Genomic DNA, 21285 nt, shown 5'->3' with positions numbered 1-21285 from the left:
AAGCGATTAGTTATGCTCTCTGTACGAGCCAACCAAGGAAGCACACGAGGGCCTAATTAATCTGATATATACTCGTAGAGTAGCTCAAAAGCAAAAATGCTCAAAATTCGTTACAGAAAGTAATGCAACTTATTATTTCTTATAAAGCATTTGTTTGACAGCTGCTGCGCACATTTCAAGTGCCAAGATTCGCCCAAATGGAATTTCACGAATGTGCTCACATAAAATAGAAGCCTTTTTGGCCAAACGCTGAACAAATGTAAGAGCTCAGCGAATTTTTTGTATCTAATTTATTATGACAGGCAGTAAGAGACGAAGAAAAAATACAATTAACAGGCAAATACGAGCAGGAGAGAGTGGGGAGTGATCTTCGGGATATATATTTGTCCAGCAATTACGAATGTCCAGTGAAATTCAAATATTGAAACAGTTAGCACATCTCGGCAGGGCAAACAGAAATGAAGCCGCAGCCGCATATCTTATCAGACGATGAGAGCAAACAGCCACAAAGCAAAAGTCAATTTGTAGATCAGAAATAAAGTAGGTTTGATGTAGGCAAAACATGGCCAGCAATTTAGTAAAGAAAGCAAAAATATTTCACTTTTAATAATGTTTTCTTAAAATACAATAACATTTATTCAAACCTTCAAATAAAAAAGAAGTAACAGTGATGGGCTTTAAGTTTCATGTCACATAATCGTACATCACTGTGGTATTTATTATATGAAGAAGAATGTGCCATCGATGTCCATTAAAAGCCTATTTAAATCAATCTACAATTAAGAATCTTCATTTACTGTGTGACAATTTATCCTATAAAAACTATAAATTGCACAGAAATTTTAGTAATTAAATTAGTAGAGAAATAGCAGACGCGTGTGGGCGGGCCTTTGTCATAGCTTAAACATTTTTAAACAGTCAGCACGATGGACCCTTCCCCACTAATACCAATCAGCGGTTTAAAGGGCTTGTTTAACCCTCCATTGCCCCATTGCTGTCTCGTCACAACCCACGCTCAATTAAAAAACAGCAATAACAATATGTTGCCAAGCGCCGCCATTCCCCCAACCTTTGTCTAAAACATTTTGTACTTTTTTTTCGGGGGGGTTCTCTTAATTGATTGAAATGTTTTTCTTTTTTTCTTCTTTTTTCCGTTAAAATAAATTCAGACAAAATTCTTTTTAGCAAAATCGCATGGGACTTCTAGCTGCCTTTGTTTCTTTATCACCTGAGAATGCTTTCTGGGCCAAGTCAAGTGCAAAGAATACATTATAATTGGCAATTGTATAGCAAACCGTATAAAGACGACAAATCTAGTGGGAGGCGAGCACGTGTTTTGCCATTTTCTCAGAATGGGAAATGTCAGGAGGCATAAACTGTATATATAGTATTATATTGTTCACTGAATCGGAAGCATTGGTTACAAATAATCTAATGAAAAAGTTGCCTGGACATTTGACATAAACAAATATTGAGAATTTACGGGAAAACTGGGAATGTTTATACGAAGAGAATATTGAACTTAAAGGTAAACACAAGGCTTTCTTATCGCTGGCCAATTTCCTTGCCGGAAAAAACAGAAATAATTGAAAGCAAATATTCGCTTTGGTTTTTGTTTTGCCAACACGCCAGATCATTCTGCGATATATTTAAAAATAACAAGACGAAAATTGCATTACGGGATGACAATGGCCGAGAGTTGAACGTACACGGAGAGAGAGCTTTATAAGGTTTCGCTTATGGCTTATGGAAAATTGATCACAAACTCGTGCCATAAACAGTTTGTGTTCCCCAAAATATAATATTTTTGTATGCATTTACGCAATGGCTAAATCTGGCCATAAACAAATTGAAAACGAAACGAATATCTTGCAAGGCAAACTGCCAGCGTGGGATTCTCCAACGTATATATGAATGGGTTGCATGCCAAAATCCAAATCCAAACCAGAAAAATAAATAAACCAAGCCGTTTGGCAGCGTGCCTTATGGGTTATACTACGAGAATACCGATTTGCAAACAGCTTTTGGCTTTGCTAGAAAAGATTTCTTGAAGAATAAAAAAGTTTTTAACTAATTATTGGCAGTAAAAAACAGCTGGGAGTTCGTGTAACTAAAACGCTTCCAGGGACAATAACAATTACACAAAAACAAAAGCTGCTGTCAACATTTTTGCGGCTTCGTTGCGTTGAATTACCAAACGCTTCTGTGTGTGGCAGCCAACTCAGGCAACTGATTGATCGATTGGCTCTTGTCTTCTTGCGTCTTGCTACTTGCGTCTTGTGCCGCATACCCAGGTTGCATAATTAATATGGGGAGAGGGCACGGGCACGGGCACGGGCACCGGCATGGGCACGGCTTAAACTTGCTGCAAAAATATCATATTGTCAAGGCAATCCCAGACGGAGGCAGACCAGAAAAAAGGGTGCACTTAAAGAAACGGGGAGATCGTTAGCAGTTTAGTTTGCTTCTAGAATAGACTCCAGAAAACGCTTTCTGAGCCCTACTAAATCCTCCTCCAAAGGCATTTCCTTCCTTCTTTAAGACTAAACATATATTGTTGCATACTTTTAAGCTCAGAAATTAGAGAATTTTATTTAAATTCAGATTTAATTCGCTTCTTTATAAGATGCTTTTCCCAAAAGTAAATTCTAATCTTGAAAACCTTTTACTTAATCGAAAATTTAAAAATAAAATCAGGTAATTTTTTTGTAAATGCACTCAGAAAAGCCATCCAATGCCTATAAATACGTGTGTGGCTGCAGCAGAAAAAACCGGCGAGGGACGAAAAAAGGCAGAAGTTGAATCAATATTGAGGAAAAAAGTGCATTTTACAGAAGTGGCTGCCGTCTCGTTGTTTACAGTTTGCAGTTTGCTGGTTGCTGGTTGCTGTTTGCCACACAGCAGCAACGGCACAGGCGGGCAGCAAAATGTTGCAACGTCGTTTGGGATTATTTTTAAATGCAAGGGCAAACTGCCCACGACGAAGTAGAATCCCCCTCTTTTCCTTACTCTTTTATGCAATAAACACACACATTTAATTATCAACAGCCAGAAAAACGGAAAACCTCTTATCGACATCGGTCATAAAGTGGCCGGAGTTTTGATGGGTTTCTCGGGGAGAATCTTGGGAAACTCTTGACGAGTGCAGCATCAAATTGTGTAATTTCATGTTTGGCAATCAAAAGCAGTTAAAAGAACGCCGGGGAAGCCGTTGATGGATGTGTGTGGGAGTAGAAGCATCGCAGGAAATTGGGTTAAGTAAAGTTCTTGAACGCGTGGGATGTGTGGGAAGTGGATATTAAGCCAGGGTATCCCTATTACTATAACCCATGACGAGTGCCCCTCAATAGAGCTTGAGTGAACACATTTTCTCCTTTGTAATCGAAACCGTAAGTACTAAGCTCGTTCATGTGATATTACTTGAGGAAAACTGCGGTAATAACTGATAAACTATGACAAACTAACCGCCTGATGGGTAATATTTATCAAAAAGCTATTTATAGATCCTTTTACGACTCCAAACGATTGCCATTTACCAATTTATTGATATAGCCTGCTATTTAAATTTATATTGATTTATGTTCCCTAACCTATAGTAATAACGTAATCAATCTGCCAACTTAAATCGGATAAAGTTTAAGGGTCATAGTAAATCATTTAAGGTAAATCACCCCAAATACAAATTAATTCCCCCCAAAACTAAATTACTTTATTGATAGCCATCGGCATTAATCCGCCTGGCCAAAGTATCTTCCATCATGGGCCAACAGGTCGTAGATACAAATGACCTCTGATTGGAACGACTTTATAAGCAGGTTGAGGCATCGAATTGGATCCCTCTCTTTAGCACTTAAGCCCTTAACAATCAAATGAAATGGCCATAGATCAAGACTACGAGAGGGAAATATGTAAAAGCAATCGAAATGAAATAAAAGCTGGCCCGGTCTATAAACACCAACAATCGAGGCTAAGACAAAGGAACACCGCACACTCCATAGACAAATGACACAATCTTTCTGGGTCTGGGTCTGGGTCCGGGTTCCGTTAACTTGTCTCGCTTTATCAAAAAAAAAAAGCTTTGAAAAAAACTATGTTTTTTTGACAATAAAGGGGAAGGGGGCAGAAAAATTAACGAAAGACAATACTCTAGCCAACAATTTCGATGGTAAACAATGCCAATACAAATCGTTAACAGTTATTAAACAATAATCCAGCGGAAAAAAGGTGCATTTATATAGGAAACAACGCCGATAGCTGGACAACTGCTGGCCGTACGACGCCAGCGTTTAAAAATAACAAATTGGAATGAAAACTGATTCTTTCGGGGCAGAGTCTACAAGCTGGCTAGGCACTTTGATATAAAAATGTTTATAAAATGGAAAAATATGCGCAATCAGAAAAGCTAGTGAGTAATAATTGAGAGTTTTTATATTTGTTTCATTTTCTCTGAATGAAAATATACAATTCTTTGATTTCTTTATGGCTGTTAACATTATTCTTAGGTTACTTTAACTTTATTCGGGTTTTCTGAAATGTTTTCTTTTGACAATATTTAGACTCTATTTGAGAAATAGTTAATTATTGAATTTACAAATTATTATCCATGATTTTTGCTATCCTCTTCCGAAGAATATAAATAGAAGGCTTCTCATGAAGATCGCTTAGTTGATGATTCAGCTAATAAAGGGTATTTATTTAGATAATTTGCTCGTTTAGAAGTATATGTAGAAGTCTTGCCAGCGCACTGCATATCTCACACATGCAATTATTTGGATTACAGAATGATTTGGCTTACTAAAAATAGAGCTATTAACTAAATCATTTCACTTATTTCAGCAGTTGAGTCACATTATATAGACAGAAATGAATAATATTCCCCTAAATACAACCTACAGGGTATTCTCCCAGTTCATTCACCCCCTACAGCCGGCAAATCTATCTCACAAAGGCCCCTCGTATCTGACAGATACCGCTATCAACGGCCGAATAATGTCCGGAATGTACAGATACTAACTGCGATATCGGGGAATATCCATAGTGCCGCTGCTCCTGCTGGCGTGTAGATGGTACGGCCGGTACTTTTCAGGGCTGTCCAGATTGAGAACGCCCTCTCGAATCAGGCACTCCTTGAGGGCCAGCATTTTCTTAACCTGGCTAAAATTGGCCCGCCCCGAAACGCGGTCGTCTAGCTTCTTTTTTAGATCTTCTTGCGGATTTTCTTATTTTATTTTAGAAAGTAAGACACACGCGTCAAGTGTTTATTTCGTGTAAAACCAAAGCGTTGCTGGGGATTTTTTTTCTATTTTTTTTTGGGTTTTAAGCAGCAGTAGCAGCAGCAGCGAGGAGGCTGCACTTGAGGCGAAAATAGAAAAGCGCTTTTCACTCGCGTCAACGTTACAACAAGAGACACTCGACGTGTCGTCTTCGTTTGGTGTTGTTTCAGCGATTTTCTCGTATTTTTGTTGTGTTTCTTATTTATTTTTTATTTTTATTTTCCCAACGGCTTGGCCGTCCGTCTCGGCGCTAAACGATTTTGCGACTGAGCGGCGAGCGCTAGACAAAAGTATCTAGAACTCAGAGCTGCCTGAGTGTGTGTGTGTGTGCTGCGTTTTCATTCTTTATCTTTTACTCGGCGAAGCAAAAGAATTAAAACAAAAAGCGAGCAAGTGTGTGTGAGTATCTGTGTGCCCCGAGCCGCAAGTATTTATTTGTATCTGTGTGTTCCGACTGTCTGTGTGTGTGTGTGTGTGAGTGTTTGGGAGAGCTGAGTAGAAGCAGCGAAATCAAAACAAAATAGCCAAAACAAAACGAAAAACGTGCTGCAACGGTAACTGCCACAAGGCGTGAAAAGCCAAGATGCCGGAGATGGCATGGAAATGGAAATGGATGTTGATGTGCGGAGGAAAAGCTGGGAAAACTCAGCTGCTGCTGCTGCTGTTTCTGCGATGCAAGTGTTGAAAAAAACGACAGATCGATGGGTCAGCTGGATAAGTGCTGCACAGTGCCACGCTAAAGATACAATTTGAAGATGTTTACATTCAGTAAATGCATCTTTAGACATTTTTCTAGTGATAAGTGCGAGTGTTTGAGTATTAGCTAATATATATTATATAACTAAGTCAATAAATTCTTGATTAACTATTGAAAGCCTTTCAATTTTCAGGTATTTCTCCAATAGCCAATTTCCAAAGGGGCCATCCATCCACTGTGGCACTCTGCAGTATTGCAACGGGACCAACTGCAGTTGGCGGGGCATGTCACCGAGCCACAGCGGTAGCAGCAATCCAATTCGAGCATCGGGAAAACCTGGAGACTTGGCCAGCAAGAAAAAGCAACAGCAGGAAGGGATCGGGGCAAGCATCAGCGGGCAACGAGCAACGTGTGCTCCACATGATGGGTAAAATAGCAGCAGCTAGAAACAAAGCTCATTAAATGGCAGGAGAGCCAAAGCCAGAAACAGAAACAGAATTGCGGCAGTGGCATTATCTGGTTTATGAGGTTGGCCAACGGTAAATGCACCATGGGGCGGGGGGCGTGGCATAGAAGTTTGAAGAGGGGTAATGTAGCTGGCTGCAAGAGCGGACACTAATGAGTGCGTGCCATAATTGGCGTGGCCCAGCTTGGAGGATGCGTTGGTTCCATTGGCCAACTGGAAATGTCAACCTGTTTGTGGACAAACGGGCGTATACTTAATATTCCTAAAACGCCACATGCTCCATTACCACTAAAAAGCAAACGAAAATATTTGTTTTTATTTTCTGCACAAAGAAAAATGGTGCGAACTTTTGTTTTTATAAACTTTTCAATAGTTTTTACTGGAATTTACTAGAATATTTTTTGTCTTTTCCTAAATAAACGCATTTTCTCCCAGTGTACTGCATGGAAAACTTTTACTTTTGGCAAGCTCGCTTTTCAACCTGTGTGACACGGATGTTTTTCAGTATTTATGTCAGTTTTTTTTTGTTTGGGCCTTTATGCATGTGTGTGTGTCTTATGGCAAATGTCAAGCGGTTTTGTGCTTGAACTTTGACCTCCCCTATACCCCGATATTTGCATGTAAGCGAGGGCAACTTCGCTCTCGCCCTCTCTCACTCGCTCTCTCTCTCCCTGAAGCGTAGGATTTACACAATTATTATATCAATTTTGATGGGCAAACCAAGGCGAAACTAGGCGTATGCGCAATCTCACAGTTCAGGCACGTGGCTCTGGGGTCAACGTGGAGTGACGTGACCTCATACACACTTACACTCTGTAGTCTATAGTCTATAGTCTATCCCATGGAGATATCGCATCAGAGGCCCGTCAACTAATTGAGTTTAGCTTCCACGCTAACAAAACAAAAACTTCCGCCGTGGGTGTCAATTTATGAATATTTTCCATATGACAAAAGATCCACAGAGAAAAGCTGCGAAAACTTCCTGCCACTTAAGCCAGTGACAAATTGAAACCAGTAAGCGCCACCTAGCATCGGTTGCATCTTGATTTATTAGGCGAAATCATTATGTTTTCCATTCTGTAATTTGTTGTTTGGATCTCTGATTAAGCTGGCTCGTTTGTCTGTCTGCCCACTCATAATATTCTTGCCCGTTCATTTCCGTAATGAGTTTGCACTCCGAGTTCAGTTTTTTACTTGTCCATTATTACACCCGCTACAAATTGTATTCACACATGTACAGTGGAGGTGATATTAATAGTAACACTTTATTAAATTGAATTTTGAAATATGTAAATAGAAAATCTAGGTTATCACATCCCAAATATTTCTAAGTTTAAGTTTATAATTTCCTTAAGTTCTAGTTCCTATTCTCTTGCCCATAACTGTCTGTATTGAACTCGCATCACCCCAGTCATGGCCAAATGCGGCAAGTTGTTTTCCTTTTGCCAGCATTTACTTTTGTTGTCTCGTTATCTCGCACTGCTGTTCAACATTTATGATGTAAACACAGCCACAGAAAGAGAAGGGGGTTGGGGGTGAAAAGCTGTCCATTAGAGTGGGAAAATGTACATGCACGCGGCCAGTTAATTAATTAATTATTAATTCTGCGAGATTACTCCACCCAGAGCGGAAAGTTGAGTCCGTCAGTTGAGATTTTTCGCCGCTCTCATGACGCATGATTTATGCCAATAATTGGGTTTCTATTAATATGCAGCATACGTGTCGTATGATTGATGCGCCGGCGAAACGCACTTGCAAAATTGAATAATGCATCACACGGCGTTCGTTCTATAACTCAACCGATGTCATCTGACAAATATGTACTGAGAGAGATATATATTAAAATACATATAAACGTTCTTAGGTCATAACTTTTATGTTTATGGCCAAATCACTTTCCCAAATTGAATAAACAAAGTGTAAGTCCTGGATTAAGTTATTACCAAAGAAATTCTCAGCTATTTCCTCATATATATATATCCTCCGACTGACATAAACACCAAGAAGTCGGGACGCAAGCCAAGTGAAGACGAGACCAAACAAACCATAAAAGTGTTTGCTTTTTGGTTTATCGACCTTTTCATCCATCATTGGCTTCGCCCTTCCCCACGCAGTTTGACAGCCACTGCTCAAGTGGAAGTGGAAATGGGGATGGAGGTGATGGAGGAAAATGTGGAAAACATTTAGTGGTGCAGCCACAGAACGCATTATTCAGCAATGAAAGTGGATTAGCTGCGAGCACACCTGATGCCACCTGACCGCAGCAACCTACTTTTACTTATGCAGGAGGTGGGCGGCGGCAGCTGCTTGGAAAACCATGTCAATACACGCCACGCCCATTTAACCAGTTTAAAAGGCGTCATGATAAAGCCAACGACAGGATGCAGCTGCACTGGGGGAAAATGGAAGTGATTATGGGGAGATATCTCTCCTTTATTTTAATATCAAAGAAGATAAAATGAATTTAGGAAAATGAGAATAAGGATCGTTAAAAAAACATCTTAGGCTAAGCGGAATATAGCTCAGGTTTCATAACACACCTTTATAACACTTTTCTTTCTCTGTTTCACTAGACAAAGAACCACGCCAGGAGCTGGTTTTTTCTCAATAGCGAGTGGGCGGAGCGAATCCGAATGGAAAGTGGGCAAACACAAGGTCGCAGGTGGGCAGCTCTGATAAGGCTTTTCACGCTGTCAAGGCTCCGGATGAAGTGCAATATTGGAGATGGCCGCGGGACAAGTAATCTACGCATCAAGTGGAACTAGTCAATATCTTGGCCATCACTCAGTTTGGACAACCAGACAGGCAGGCAGTGCCTCCTAGGCTGTCATTGCAAATGCCTGCGATGTTCGCACTTTGACGCAATTAGCAATGACAATTAAACCGGCGCACGAATGAGCAATGAGATTGTATGTACAATGTGATATGGAGAGGGGGAAGGAAGAAGTGCACTTAAACCGACACAAAGCGACAAGCCAGAGACACCAAATGCAGTTGCCATGACAGGCAACTGGAAAAGTAAATTAGCCACAGCGAAGAAACAAAAAAAAAAAAAAAACTTGGAAAATGCGAGGGAAACACGAGAGAAAAACTGAGACTGGCAAAGAAATAACTTGATCAACAATGTTAAAGCATAATTGCGCAGCGCCATTTAATCACAATTAAATTATATTTAATTTGCGGCGCATGGCAAGAGCAGAAGCTTTCTGGCAAGGCAAACAGGATATCGAGGGAAAGTCGCCCAGGGAAACTGTTGCAAATTGTGCAGCTTAGTGTTAATTTTCTCTTCCTTAGCAGCTTGTGCTAGCCAATAATTGGTTTCATTAGAACGAACGGGAAAGCAAAATATCAACTTTTACATTGCGAGAATCTTTTAATAAAGCTAGGGAGCTACCTTGAATTCACCCATCTATATGTATTCCACAGATAAGCAATCATTTAGCTGATAACTCCGGACAGAAGATGATGCTGGCGATGACGTGGATGCCATGTGGTTATCCGTTTGACGCACTGACACCTAACCGCTGACAGTGAAAACCCAGCAAGTACAGCCATAACTTTTCCCTTTGAGCGTTTTCAAATTTATTCGTCTTTTTCGAGCCACTCTGCGGCGTAAAGCGAGTAAACAGTTTTTTCTGTTGTGGGCGCCGGAAATAAATTGTGGTACTTTTTCATTTTGACATTTTTTACGTTTTTTGTTTTGCAAGTCTAGGGATTAAACTATTTTGTGGGCGGCTGTAAATGGATTTTGCATAAGCCAAAGTGTTGAATAAATAATAAATCATTGAGAATGCAGGAAATTAACATAGAAATGTCTAGAGACCAAAAGTTGACCATTAAAGGCAAAGATTTGGGCGACATTTTAATTATGAATTAAGTTGTTTATAAAAAAAATAAGAATCTCTTCTATATATCCGACAACTTGACATGCAAAAGCAGACCCATAAAGTGACTGGGCCCCAAACTAGTAATGATGTCATTATTGGTTCGGTTTATTTATCCATGAAATTGGTGTGCCCACCTCAGCGGAAAGCACTAAAAGTCTTATCTAACAAGGCGCTTTGTTGGCTCACATTTATTTATTTTTTGCAACGTTCGAGGGTATTAGGGTCAAGTTTGCCCTTACACACACTCGCATTTATATTTTTCGTTATATTTTCTTTTTTATTTTTCGCCTTTCTAGGCGTTTTCCACCGAGTGCGAGCTGCCTTTTGTTGCTTTCAATTGAAATTTCAGCGTCAATGCACGTTGCAAATTACGTGGCCCTTGAAGGTGACAGAATTGAGAGAAATGCATTTTATGATGACTCGGCGTTGTAATGCACTTAGAAAAAAGCACTTAAAAATTAAGGAGATTTTGTATTTTATATGTAAATTTAATCTATTAACTTTTAAACTGTATTTAAACTTATTTAGTAGTCCAGAGTAACCAAATTCATTACCAAAAACAATGTTGCTAGTTTAATCAACTCTACAGAAAACTGAATGAATTGCAAATTGAGTGCAAATCACGAGCAGATAGCAAACGCTCGGAAAGTGAATCATGAATGCAAGCAAATCTGTTGCAATTGGCGGTGGCTGCGCCTGGGAAAACGATCACTGAAATGCGAAAATCAAATTTGCTTGTTTGCAAATTGAATTTGAGTGCTGCTAAATAACACGATAATTGACCGCTGATGATGTCATCCCAGAGAGTCGCAGGAGTTCCCTGCGGGCCAAGTTAATATATTCTCTTCAACATTTTCCCACGGTTGTGCATAAATTTCGAGGCATCTATAAAAACCATTCAAGATTGTCAATTAGAGACAGTGCGAAATGAACACTTTTCCCTAAACGGAAAGCGACATAATTGATTGATCAATAAACTCAAATTTATATGCAAATTGTTCCAATTATGAAGCGTTAAAAAACACAAATCCGAAATCAAAGCAGTTATGCAATGAAGAGGCTCTCGAATGGTGAAAAAACAAAACAAAGACGGCTAAAAAACGAAGGGTAAACAAAAAATATGCAAATCCAAAATGCAACTTCGCTTTATTATGCTTGAATAATTGTGAGTGGAAATTTGAATGCAATCCGAAATGAAGATGTGGCTGCCCGGCCGGGGAGTGAAAGAGATTGTTGGAAAATTAATTAACAAGGCATGACATAATAATCAAAGCCAAGATATAGGAAATATGAATAATCTGATAGAGTTTTTTGTTATTAACACCCCAAGAAAAAACCAGAGACAGCTAATTATTATTGATGTTGCCATAGTTTACACTGCCATTAAGTCTAATCTTGGAAAAACTCTTTGCGAGCGAGGGAAAATGTGGGTAAATAGGTGAAATATTGACCGAAAGAAAAAGGAAAATGTAGCTCTGCCTTTTAGCACTTTTTCTGCTTGCCTTTGTTAGTAATGAGGGCTTTTCTTTGGCTTTTTCTTTTTAGGTAAAAAGGGAAGATAGTAATTGCCCTATCCAGATGAGCAAAAGCTTAAGAAAATGTTAAAAATATTAAAGAAACTTCGTTCTTCGTTAGAACAAATAAGAAGCCTTTAAACTCAACTATCAAAATCAAATATCTACATTTATCATAAATCGATTTTCGCTACAGATACTAGATACTAGATACTAGATACTACAGATACTTCCCCTAATAAACACCATTAGCTACATCATGAGCCGCCTGCGTGGTCTCTTTTTGATATCCAATGTCGCACATTGAGTTGAAAGTTTGCCAACTGTGCCAAAGTTCCGATGGAGTGAGAATGCAATATGAAAGTTATGCTTGCAATGCACTTACCAGTGGGTGGTTTTCGGGTGGCAGGCTGGTGAATGGGAGTGGGTGGCCCAGGGGCTTAGTGTGCCAAATAGTTTCGGAAGGGCAGTGAAAATATGCAAGCAAGAGGAAGTGCAAGTATGGAATTCAATTATTGCTAAGTGCCCGAGAGCCGGATAGCTTTAAAGGCGAAATAATAGTATTCTTTGGATGCAAGTTTATGGCGCACTTTAGCCACCGACTTTGGGGTAATTCAAATGCGGTTATGGCATATGCTTTAGCCAAGCCATTGTCACTTCATTTTACACCGATTTGAAAGCTTGTTCGTCACTCAGCATCAACTTGCATCAATTTGTAATCCCATTCTGGTTTTCCGTCTTTCCGAACCCCATTCATTCAGCTGTCAAAGAAAAGTTCATTACCAACCCTTGGAACCAGACACCATCCCCCAGCCCCTTACTTTTCCCATTTACCATTTACAATTTCCCATTTTCCAATAATACCGAGACGAGGGAGCTGTCAAAAATTGTATCCCTCACACACACAGGGACAAAAGATGAGGCCACAAAGAGCAAGCCAAGCCGAAAAGTATCTTTCGAAGCCGTATCTTTCGATGCCACATTGACAAAGGCTCATTGTCGTCGGCTGTTGTTGCACGAATCATGGCTGAGTGCACCCAAAAACGCCGACCAAAAATGACTGTCAACGAAATTCGTTGAGCTCTGTCACCTGACGGGCGATCCTGTCCTGTCCTGCCCCGTCATCCTCTTAGCCCTAGTCCTAGTCCTAAACCTCAATAGGCCCCAAGTGCTTATGGCACATTTATCTCTCCCCCATATTTGTTTTGTTTGTTTACTTAATAGATGTAAGGGCTTGAGCTCTGCTGTGTATATTATTGACAGACAGAGTCTAAGCAACAAACGCTCGAGGAACAGCACGCGAAGAAATAATGTCCTTTAATGTCATTTTAGGCAATGCAGAAAATACTGAGAAATATATATCAAAAATATAAACAAGGGAGATCTTTCAGTCAAACGTTCTAGCAATCGATAAATTAATCTGTATTTTTAAAAAGCTGATTGAACTAACTAAAGGAACAAAAGGATCTATTAATGTTCACATTGTATTGTTCGTTTTTTCCTAAGTGGAAAGACAACTGAGGGGATTCCACTGACGCAGCCTGACATTTGTTACAATCGGCTAGCGATGGGTGGTGTTGGGAGGTGGAGAGAGCTAGGGCGAAGGATGGGTAGAACAGCGGGCTTTCGTCAGTCAATTGAGCTGACAGCTCACAGGAAGCAAACGAGGGGAAAGGAAATTCCAGCGGAAGGAAGACACACTCACTGAGGCGACAGTTTTACATGGCGTTTTGAGAGGGGGTGGGAGGGAATGAATCTCCATCTGCTGACGTTGAAAAGTCGCGCGTTTTGTAAATGCTATTTACGGATTTATCGATCGCATTAATTCACCAAAGTGCTGGCTGGCTAAGAGAAGCACGCTTTCTAAATTGGCTTTAAATTTTAATGCAATCGAAATTAATCAATGGAAGTGAGCTCCTGACTCTTGGCATTTATTTTTTCCCCCGCTGACAGTTTGTCAATCTGATCCTAGGAAATTACTCATACGCCACGTTGTCGGCACATAAATCACATACATTTCCAACTTTCGTTAGCTTTTCATTGCCAAAGGAAAATTCCGCAATTAGGCGGAGCAAAAGAAATCACAAGAGTGAGATTTATTAAGCGTAAGCAAAGAAACAAAAACGAATAAATTTTTGTTTGTCATAAAACAGGAGGGCATAATCGCGGAAGAAGGCCATCACCATCACCATCGGCACCGCGTTGTCTTGGCAATGGAGCAGCCAAGATAGAGTGGGTGGGCGGGTGAGCCAGACTTGAAGGTTATTCTTGGAGAGAAAGATAACCCCAACCAACTCTGAAAGCGAAGAAGAACATTTCTGTGGGGAAGCGCAAGTCGGGTGACCTTTGAGTCGCTGCAATTGTTACCAGAGAAACTTTCGGTTTTGGTCATGGCCAGCAATGAAAGTAAAAGGTCGCATATTGTCAAAGAAAACTTTAAGAAGACCCTTACCAACCACAAGTGGGGATCCATATATGGTATTATTTACATTTTTAATTAGGTCTAGATTACTGGCTCCTATCCTCTCAGAACTTTAAGAAAAAACTCTTAAAACTAAAAACTTTAGCTGTGGATTTCCAAAGTAAAAGGTCGAATATTGTCAAAGAAAATGCGAAATGAAAATCGAAATTATCCCCTAGCGGAACCGCATTTTCTAATTTCAGCTACGCCCACACACACACACACACACAGAAAGTAAAAGAAAGAGCGACTAGTACTGTTATTAAATAAATGAAAATTAAATGTATTACGGTTAATTATTGACTTGCTGGTGGCTTGGAATAATTAAGCAGAGCAGTGCTGCGTTTCCAAAAACCAGATACAGATACCTAACTACTCGTACATATAGATAGAAAGATACATCCCAACCACTGCGGTAGTAAAATTTTATGGCATTTCGCTGATGGCTGCACAAAACCAGCATTTGCTGCTGCGTTTCGGCCAAAGCCAGATGAACAATTAACGCGCTCAGGGGCCACGCAAATTGCAGTTGAAAGTCAGCCAAAAGCCAACCGCCAACTTGCCACCAGCAGCAAAAAGTGCAACAAATTCCTTAAATTTCGTAATGGAACAAATAAATTCTAATAATGGCGAACAATGAGCGGCAGAAATTTGATTTGCAATTGGGCATTGTGCAATGAAAACAATTTGAAATAACCTTCGAAAATAAGTTATAGGAATTCCATGAAAATTGAGAAGATAAAGGTTGGCGGAAAAATGAATGCAAAAGCCATAAATGAATGCAAAAATACAAAAGCTGAGAATTATGTGGAATATTTTTGATAATGGCCACATATTTCTTGCTGAATAATCCAATTATAATGGGCCAAATGCAACAATGGAAATAAAAACGGAACTGTCTATTATGTTGTACTTTATTGATTTTTGTGAGAATATTTAAGTGGAATTCGCTGGATTGATTTTATTATTTTAGTAGAAAATTATATATTTTATTAAAAATATTAGAAATTAAGGTTAAAATATAAATAATTTATTAAAATATATACAGAATATTTGAAATATTTTCAAGATTCTAACAGTTTTTCTACTCATAAAAGGGATTATTAAAAGTGAACAAAAACCCAAAACTTTCGAAAATGAAATTGCAATCGGCTAAATGCAGTTGGAAGTTGGTTTTTGCCATGGCAACAACATTAACAACAAACAAAATAGTAACAATAATAGTAACAAAGGTACGGCAAACAACAACAAACAACAACAAAGGGCGTGCAAACAAAACGCACGCCTCAGTGCCCCAAAAGCAAAAACAACAAAAGTTCCCCAACAAGAACGAAACAAAAACAACGGAGCAGCAGGTGACTCCATCTCTCTCACCCCCCTTTTGGTTTACCATCCAGCACTCTCTGTCAACAAATATGTTCGAAATAATAGGTCTCTTTAGAAAACGGAGTTTTATTAATTAAGTATTTATTAAAAAATAATAGCATATTATTTAGAAGCTAATTTAATAAATAAACATGATATGTTTGAGGAATATAAAAATGTTACCACCCTACTCCTATTATTTTGAACATATCTGTATAGTGTGGTCTGAGAGTTCAGTTGGAAAAAAACGCGATTCTTACGCTTGTCGAGCAGTGAATTAAATTAAAACAAATTCGCACAATAAAACGCACATGAAGAATGCTCACATTTATATTTAAAGTAGCTTAAGCTAAAAATAAAAACAACTTTTGATAAGCCGCCGGCTAAAAATAACAACAAGACAGAGCGAGCGAGAGGGAGAGCGAAAGAGTGACAGATCAGGTCAGAGGCTTAGTGCCCACTCGCTCCCTCATTGTCGGTCAAGTGTAGATCCCGAAAATAAAACATAACAAAATAGAGAGAAAAATAAACCGAAATTAGAGCTTTCAATTTTACCGTTTCTGTAGCTCAAATGTGTGAGCGAGCAGACCGAGATCTCAATCTGTCGCATTCTATTTTTTTGGATTCTCTTATTGGATTTTTACAGAGATGTTAACACTACAAAAAATATGTAAGCCGCTGTTTAAATTTTAAAATGTTTCCTAAATATTAGGAAGAAACTGTCAAGAACATCAACTAAGTGCTTTTATCAGCAATACATTTTGTAATTAACAGTTAGATAATTACTTAAGTAAACAGTAACAGAGATTTTATATTTATATTTGGTGTACGTATACACAGTCTTATTTAACTTTGAATAAATATTTTATTTCAATATTTACTTACAAATTCAGACAAATTAGTGTTTTAAAAGCTTGCTATTCCAACTTCTAGGCAAGGAAATATTATATATTCTCTAGACTTTCTTCAGTTTTAATTATTTCACAAGTTTAGGTTTTCATATCAACATTTTTTAGTTTTTGCTTTGTCTTATATATATTTTTTGTTTTTTTTTCCGTACTGCCGCAACTCTATGCGAGTAAATCGAGCATGACAATAAACGAAACAATCGGCGCAGATTTGAAACGCATTGCTAAACTTGTTTACGGCAACAACAAAAAGTAACACAAGCACACGCGGCTGGAGCGGAAACCCTGATCAGAACAGAACAGAGCAGAACTCTCCAATTGCAATTGCGACGTCCAATCGGAAAGCCGACGATCCACCAGCGAGCAGGGCAAACAAAAGACTAAAGCCAGCTTCAAGTTGGAAGTTGCCGCTGCGCCAAAAGTTGCTGCCGTCGAGCAACAACAACAGCGGCAACAATAGCAACAACGACAACGATCGACCGATCGTGTCTACCGATAGCAATTGTACGAGTACACCGAACAAAAAAACGATTGTTTAGTCTTTTAGTTTATCAAGTAAGAAAGAGAAATTATTTGCTTTATTTATATAATAAGATATCTTCCCTTAAGTAAGTATTTAGATATGTAAGGAAACCAAATCTTATCATAACTAAACATTTTTTTAAATAAAATAACTTTTAAGAAGTACCCTTATTTTTTCCGGTGTAACTGTGAGTGGTACGAAGCGAGTGTATTTGTGGGTGTGTGGGTGTTCGCAGTGCAAGAGCCAAAGCAAAGAACCAGCAAAAACAGTTACGGTTGAAAAGGGAAAGGGCGCTGAAGTTTGTCATTGCTAAAGAGAGAAAGAGCGAGGGAGAGACAGAGCGCGAGAGGGACGACCGACTGAGATATATCAACAAGTCAATGCCAAATGATTTTTTATTTGTAGTTCTTTAGTACCAGACTAATTAACCTATTAATAGAGCCACCATAAAAGTTAAGGTTTTTAAATTAAAATCACAGTTTTCATTGTTTGTAGTTAAGAAGTTTGTAAAACTGATATTTTTATGGGAAATCCAACTTGTACATAAATTATAAAAACAATTAGTAAAGTGCTTCACTTGCAGTTGGTTAAGAGGCTTCCATATTACCCATTATCAAGTGGATAACAAAGGAAAAGTTAATTTGTTCATATCCGTCAGAATGGCATTTATTTTTAATAATTTTAAGTACCACTTTTTGTAGCATACTTTTAGTAGCTGTTTCTAGAGATTTCAAAGACTTGATGATGGGAGACACTTACTTTTATACTAATTCTCAATCAGACATATAAAAAGTGACCTCTACAAAAGTCCAAGCAATTAAAGCGTGAAGAATTTCTAATTGTCGAGTAACCACTCAATATTGCCCACCCATTTACACTGATTTCCAATCATTTCGCATAATTCTCAGTGATCATCGGCACTCGGACCCTAATGACAGCAAACGGGGAGTGGAAAAGCGGTGGCCAATGAGCACCTAAATCACCTGTGCATCTACGGGTAAGGAAAGTTGGCAATGCAAGTGCCGTTAGAAGCAATGCAATGCAATGCAATGCTCAAGAATTGATCATCATGTTCTGCATGGTAGTAATGATGATGAAAAGCTCGCAAAGCACGGAAATGCCATAGAAAATTGCTTAATGAACCGTTTCGCAGCGCGTCTGCTCCAAATGGCCATGGCTACCTGCATATATATATATATATATAGTATATACTATATTCTCTTGTTCGTCACCCAACCAGTCCAATAGATCATCATGGTGGACCAATCCAATCCGAAACCGAACCGAACCAAGTCACAGAGCAAGTTCAATGCCATTAGGCAAACTGCCACTGGAAAACATTTCCACAAACTATTCTCCGAATGTCCGTAAAAGTGGTTAAATATGTATAAACACAGAAACACTTCACATATCTCCCGGGCTAACACGAAAATATTTATTGCGTAGGAACGGAGAGACCCACAAATGTAAGGAAAACCGAACTGCACACAGAATTTTCTGGATTCTACCTGCATGCAGCAGCAGCAGCGCTGCTTGCTTTTATTTCTTATTTTATTTATTTTTTATATTTTGCGCAGGCGGCACTTCAAATTGCGATTCGAAGGGGATCGGAAACTGGGTAAAGGGGCACGAAAATGAAGATTGGAGTTGTCTCGATGACTGGTGATGAGGAGCCAAGTTTAATGGCTGCAGAAGAAAAAGTTTAAGATGAGATTGCATTTGAAATTGGACGAGCCAGAGCGGGCCAGGTAAATCAAGTCCAGATGCAAATAAATGGAGGCAAGAAGGAAAAATATTCAAAACACTTCAATCAAAGTTGTTCAGATAATGAGACTGGCATCTATTGGAAATGAGATAGATAGGAAAATCTATTAAATATATATATGAGAGAGAGACTGCTTTGCAATTCTGGCTTAATGAGATCTGACTTAAGGCTTAGCTTTAACGATTTAGATATCTATTAGCGCGCTTAAAAATTCCTAACTTTACTTCAGGCCCCACCCTGTGTACATGGCATATATTCCCCCTTAAACGTACGTTTTATTTTAAAGCCGTAAATGGTTATACGACCTGCAGTGCCAATGGATTTTCAATAAACGGTTCTGTTTTCATACCGCCCATAAAATGTTAAATCGCAGTAAACCCTTAACTCACCCGAAAACCGAAGGGAATAAATAAGATACTCGGGGCGAAGGTCGAGATACTCAATACTCGTCGACGTCGTCGTCGTGACTCACCTGTAAAGAGATGGAAAAGTAGAAAATTTAAGTATATTTCGGGGAATTAATCATAAATCATTGCATGTTAATAGGCGACGGAGGAAAACACAAAAACAAAATGGTATTTCAACAGATAAATTGGAGTGTTGCGAAAATGATGAAGTCACGTCGCGAGTCTTGTGGCACGTGCCTCAAAAACAAGAACAACAAAATAGCGACAAAGCATAATTAACTAATTAATTTGCCAGACAGCCGGCAACTGAAACTCAAAATGAAAACTGGGAAAACTGGGGAGCTAGTTTCGCTTTGGGTGGGTGTCTGGCTTTTGAGTGAAAACTGAACTTGAGTGAGTTTTTCGATCCGGTTCCCTGTAACTTTTTTATTTGGTTTTCTTTTGGTTTTTTTTTGTTTTTTTTTTTTTAGTTTTTATTTGCAAACATTTCAATTGCTATTTGTCAGCGTTTTAGCTCTTTGTTTGCTCCCTATGGTTCATGCCTGTTTGCTCCCTCTGCCGCTTTTTATGACTTATTTTCGCTTTGGACTTTTAATTAAAGGCCGCTTTTATTGCCCCTCGGCAGTGGCCAAAAAGTCACGTGACATCGTCGGACATTGTCCATAAAAATCTGGGCAAAGGATGCGAAGACTTGGATTACTGGCGCCTGATGAATGATCGCCTCAGTTTATGCTAAACGGAAGGCTATATCATATTTCATTCTGTTCCAGATCGAAGGGGCATGAGGAGTTATGGAGGAGCAGTCATCCATCTCGGCAGAAGTCTTTAAAATGCTGTTATTAAATCATCGAAAAAACAGGGAATGAGGTTAATCCAATTAGCCTTCATATGGCTTTAAGCGATTAAGTAGCGTTTTAAGAACAACAAGATATGAGTAATGACCTCTTTAAAGATGTTCTTAAAAATATTTAATAAAAGGGGAAATTACTCTTTAAAGTACCTCATATATATTTATTCTATAATTTAAAAAGCTAATTAGTTTTATCACTTCAGAACCTTCCAAACATAGATAGAGCCTTCCAAACTCACATCTCCATTCTAAACTAATGACCCCCACTTAAATCTCTTGAAATACTACCCCAGTCAGATATGAACACATCAATTTTTCTTAAGTTAATAACACTCGACAGAAATGCAAATTAGGAGGGAGACCTGACAACTTTTTAGTGTCATTTTTGGCCAAGAGAGAACTTTTCTAAGCGACGAGCCCAAAAATGTTGAATTATGTAGATTTTTATACCCTTTTTGGGGGACCAACGACTGGCAAACCCACGCACATACAGGACCCACTTCAAATGAAGGACACTTTGTGAGCTTACCTCCGCTGACCAGGAATTCGCTCCACCTTCTCCTGCGACCTTTAATACCAACTAATTGGCCACGGCTTCCGTATTACCAAAGCAACCAAAATTCCTTCGAAACTCTTCATGTAAGGGTGAGAGTGGACTTAGTTGAATGCGTGTCAGGTGTATTGAAATCGAATCGAAAAGAGAACGACGAACCGAGAGTTAACTCCAAAGATATTCATAAAAGCATAGTTTTTTGTTTTTCAAATGTTTATTTAAAATTTTGAAAGTCGAATGCTGGCTAAAGTGATCGAAAATAAATTTTAAAGATATTTTACTGTCAGGAAAGGTTGAATAAATCTTTCTAAGTCGGTAAGAAAATGAATTTATAATTAATTAAAAATAATCTTTAGCATTATTTGAGATCCACAGATTAAAAATCAGTCTTCATGTGTACATAGCTTTGTATCTTTCTATCTCACCCACTTTTAGCTTTAACTTAATGATGCCTCGCGAATGCCGAAACCAGCGAAACAATCTGTTGGCAATTTTCTGGCAGATCCAAATGAATGTTGAAATACTTTTTTTTTTTTTTTGGTTTTGGCTTTAACTGTTACTTCGTGCATACGTGCACAAATAACCGTTATAATACGGTTTATAGCCACATCTGCCA

At 38.8% G+C, this 21285-nt stretch overlaps 1 protein-coding gene across 15 annotated transcripts in view; it reads right to left on the bottom strand.

Annotated features, from left to right (window-relative positions):
* The window catches only part of LOC108107685 (supervillin), a 116370-nt gene that overhangs the window by 57587 nt on the left and 37498 nt on the right, over positions 1–21285 (bottom strand). For 2 of the 15 annotated variants that reach the window (XM_017215282.1, XM_017215284.1), the window contains exon 1: positions 5015–6201. The exons of 11 other annotated variants lie outside the window; for them this stretch is intronic. In XM_017215282.1, coding sequence (XP_017070771.1) covers positions 5015–5141 — 127 coding nt within the window. In that variant the 5' untranslated portion in view covers positions 5142–6201. Of the gene's footprint in view, positions 1–5014; positions 6242–21285 lie in introns of those variants that run through there. 2 more of the 15 variants (XM_017215289.2, XM_017215288.2) reach the window with 2 other exon arrangements.

This window comes from Drosophila eugracilis, unplaced genomic scaffold (genome assembly GCF_018153835.1).
Source record: "Drosophila eugracilis isolate 14026-0451.02 unplaced genomic scaffold, ASM1815383v1 contig_2088, whole genome shotgun sequence".
Lineage (NCBI taxonomy): Eukaryota > Metazoa > Arthropoda > Insecta > Diptera > Drosophilidae > Drosophila > Drosophila eugracilis.
This window is presented reverse-complemented; position numbering and strand designations above follow the sequence as displayed.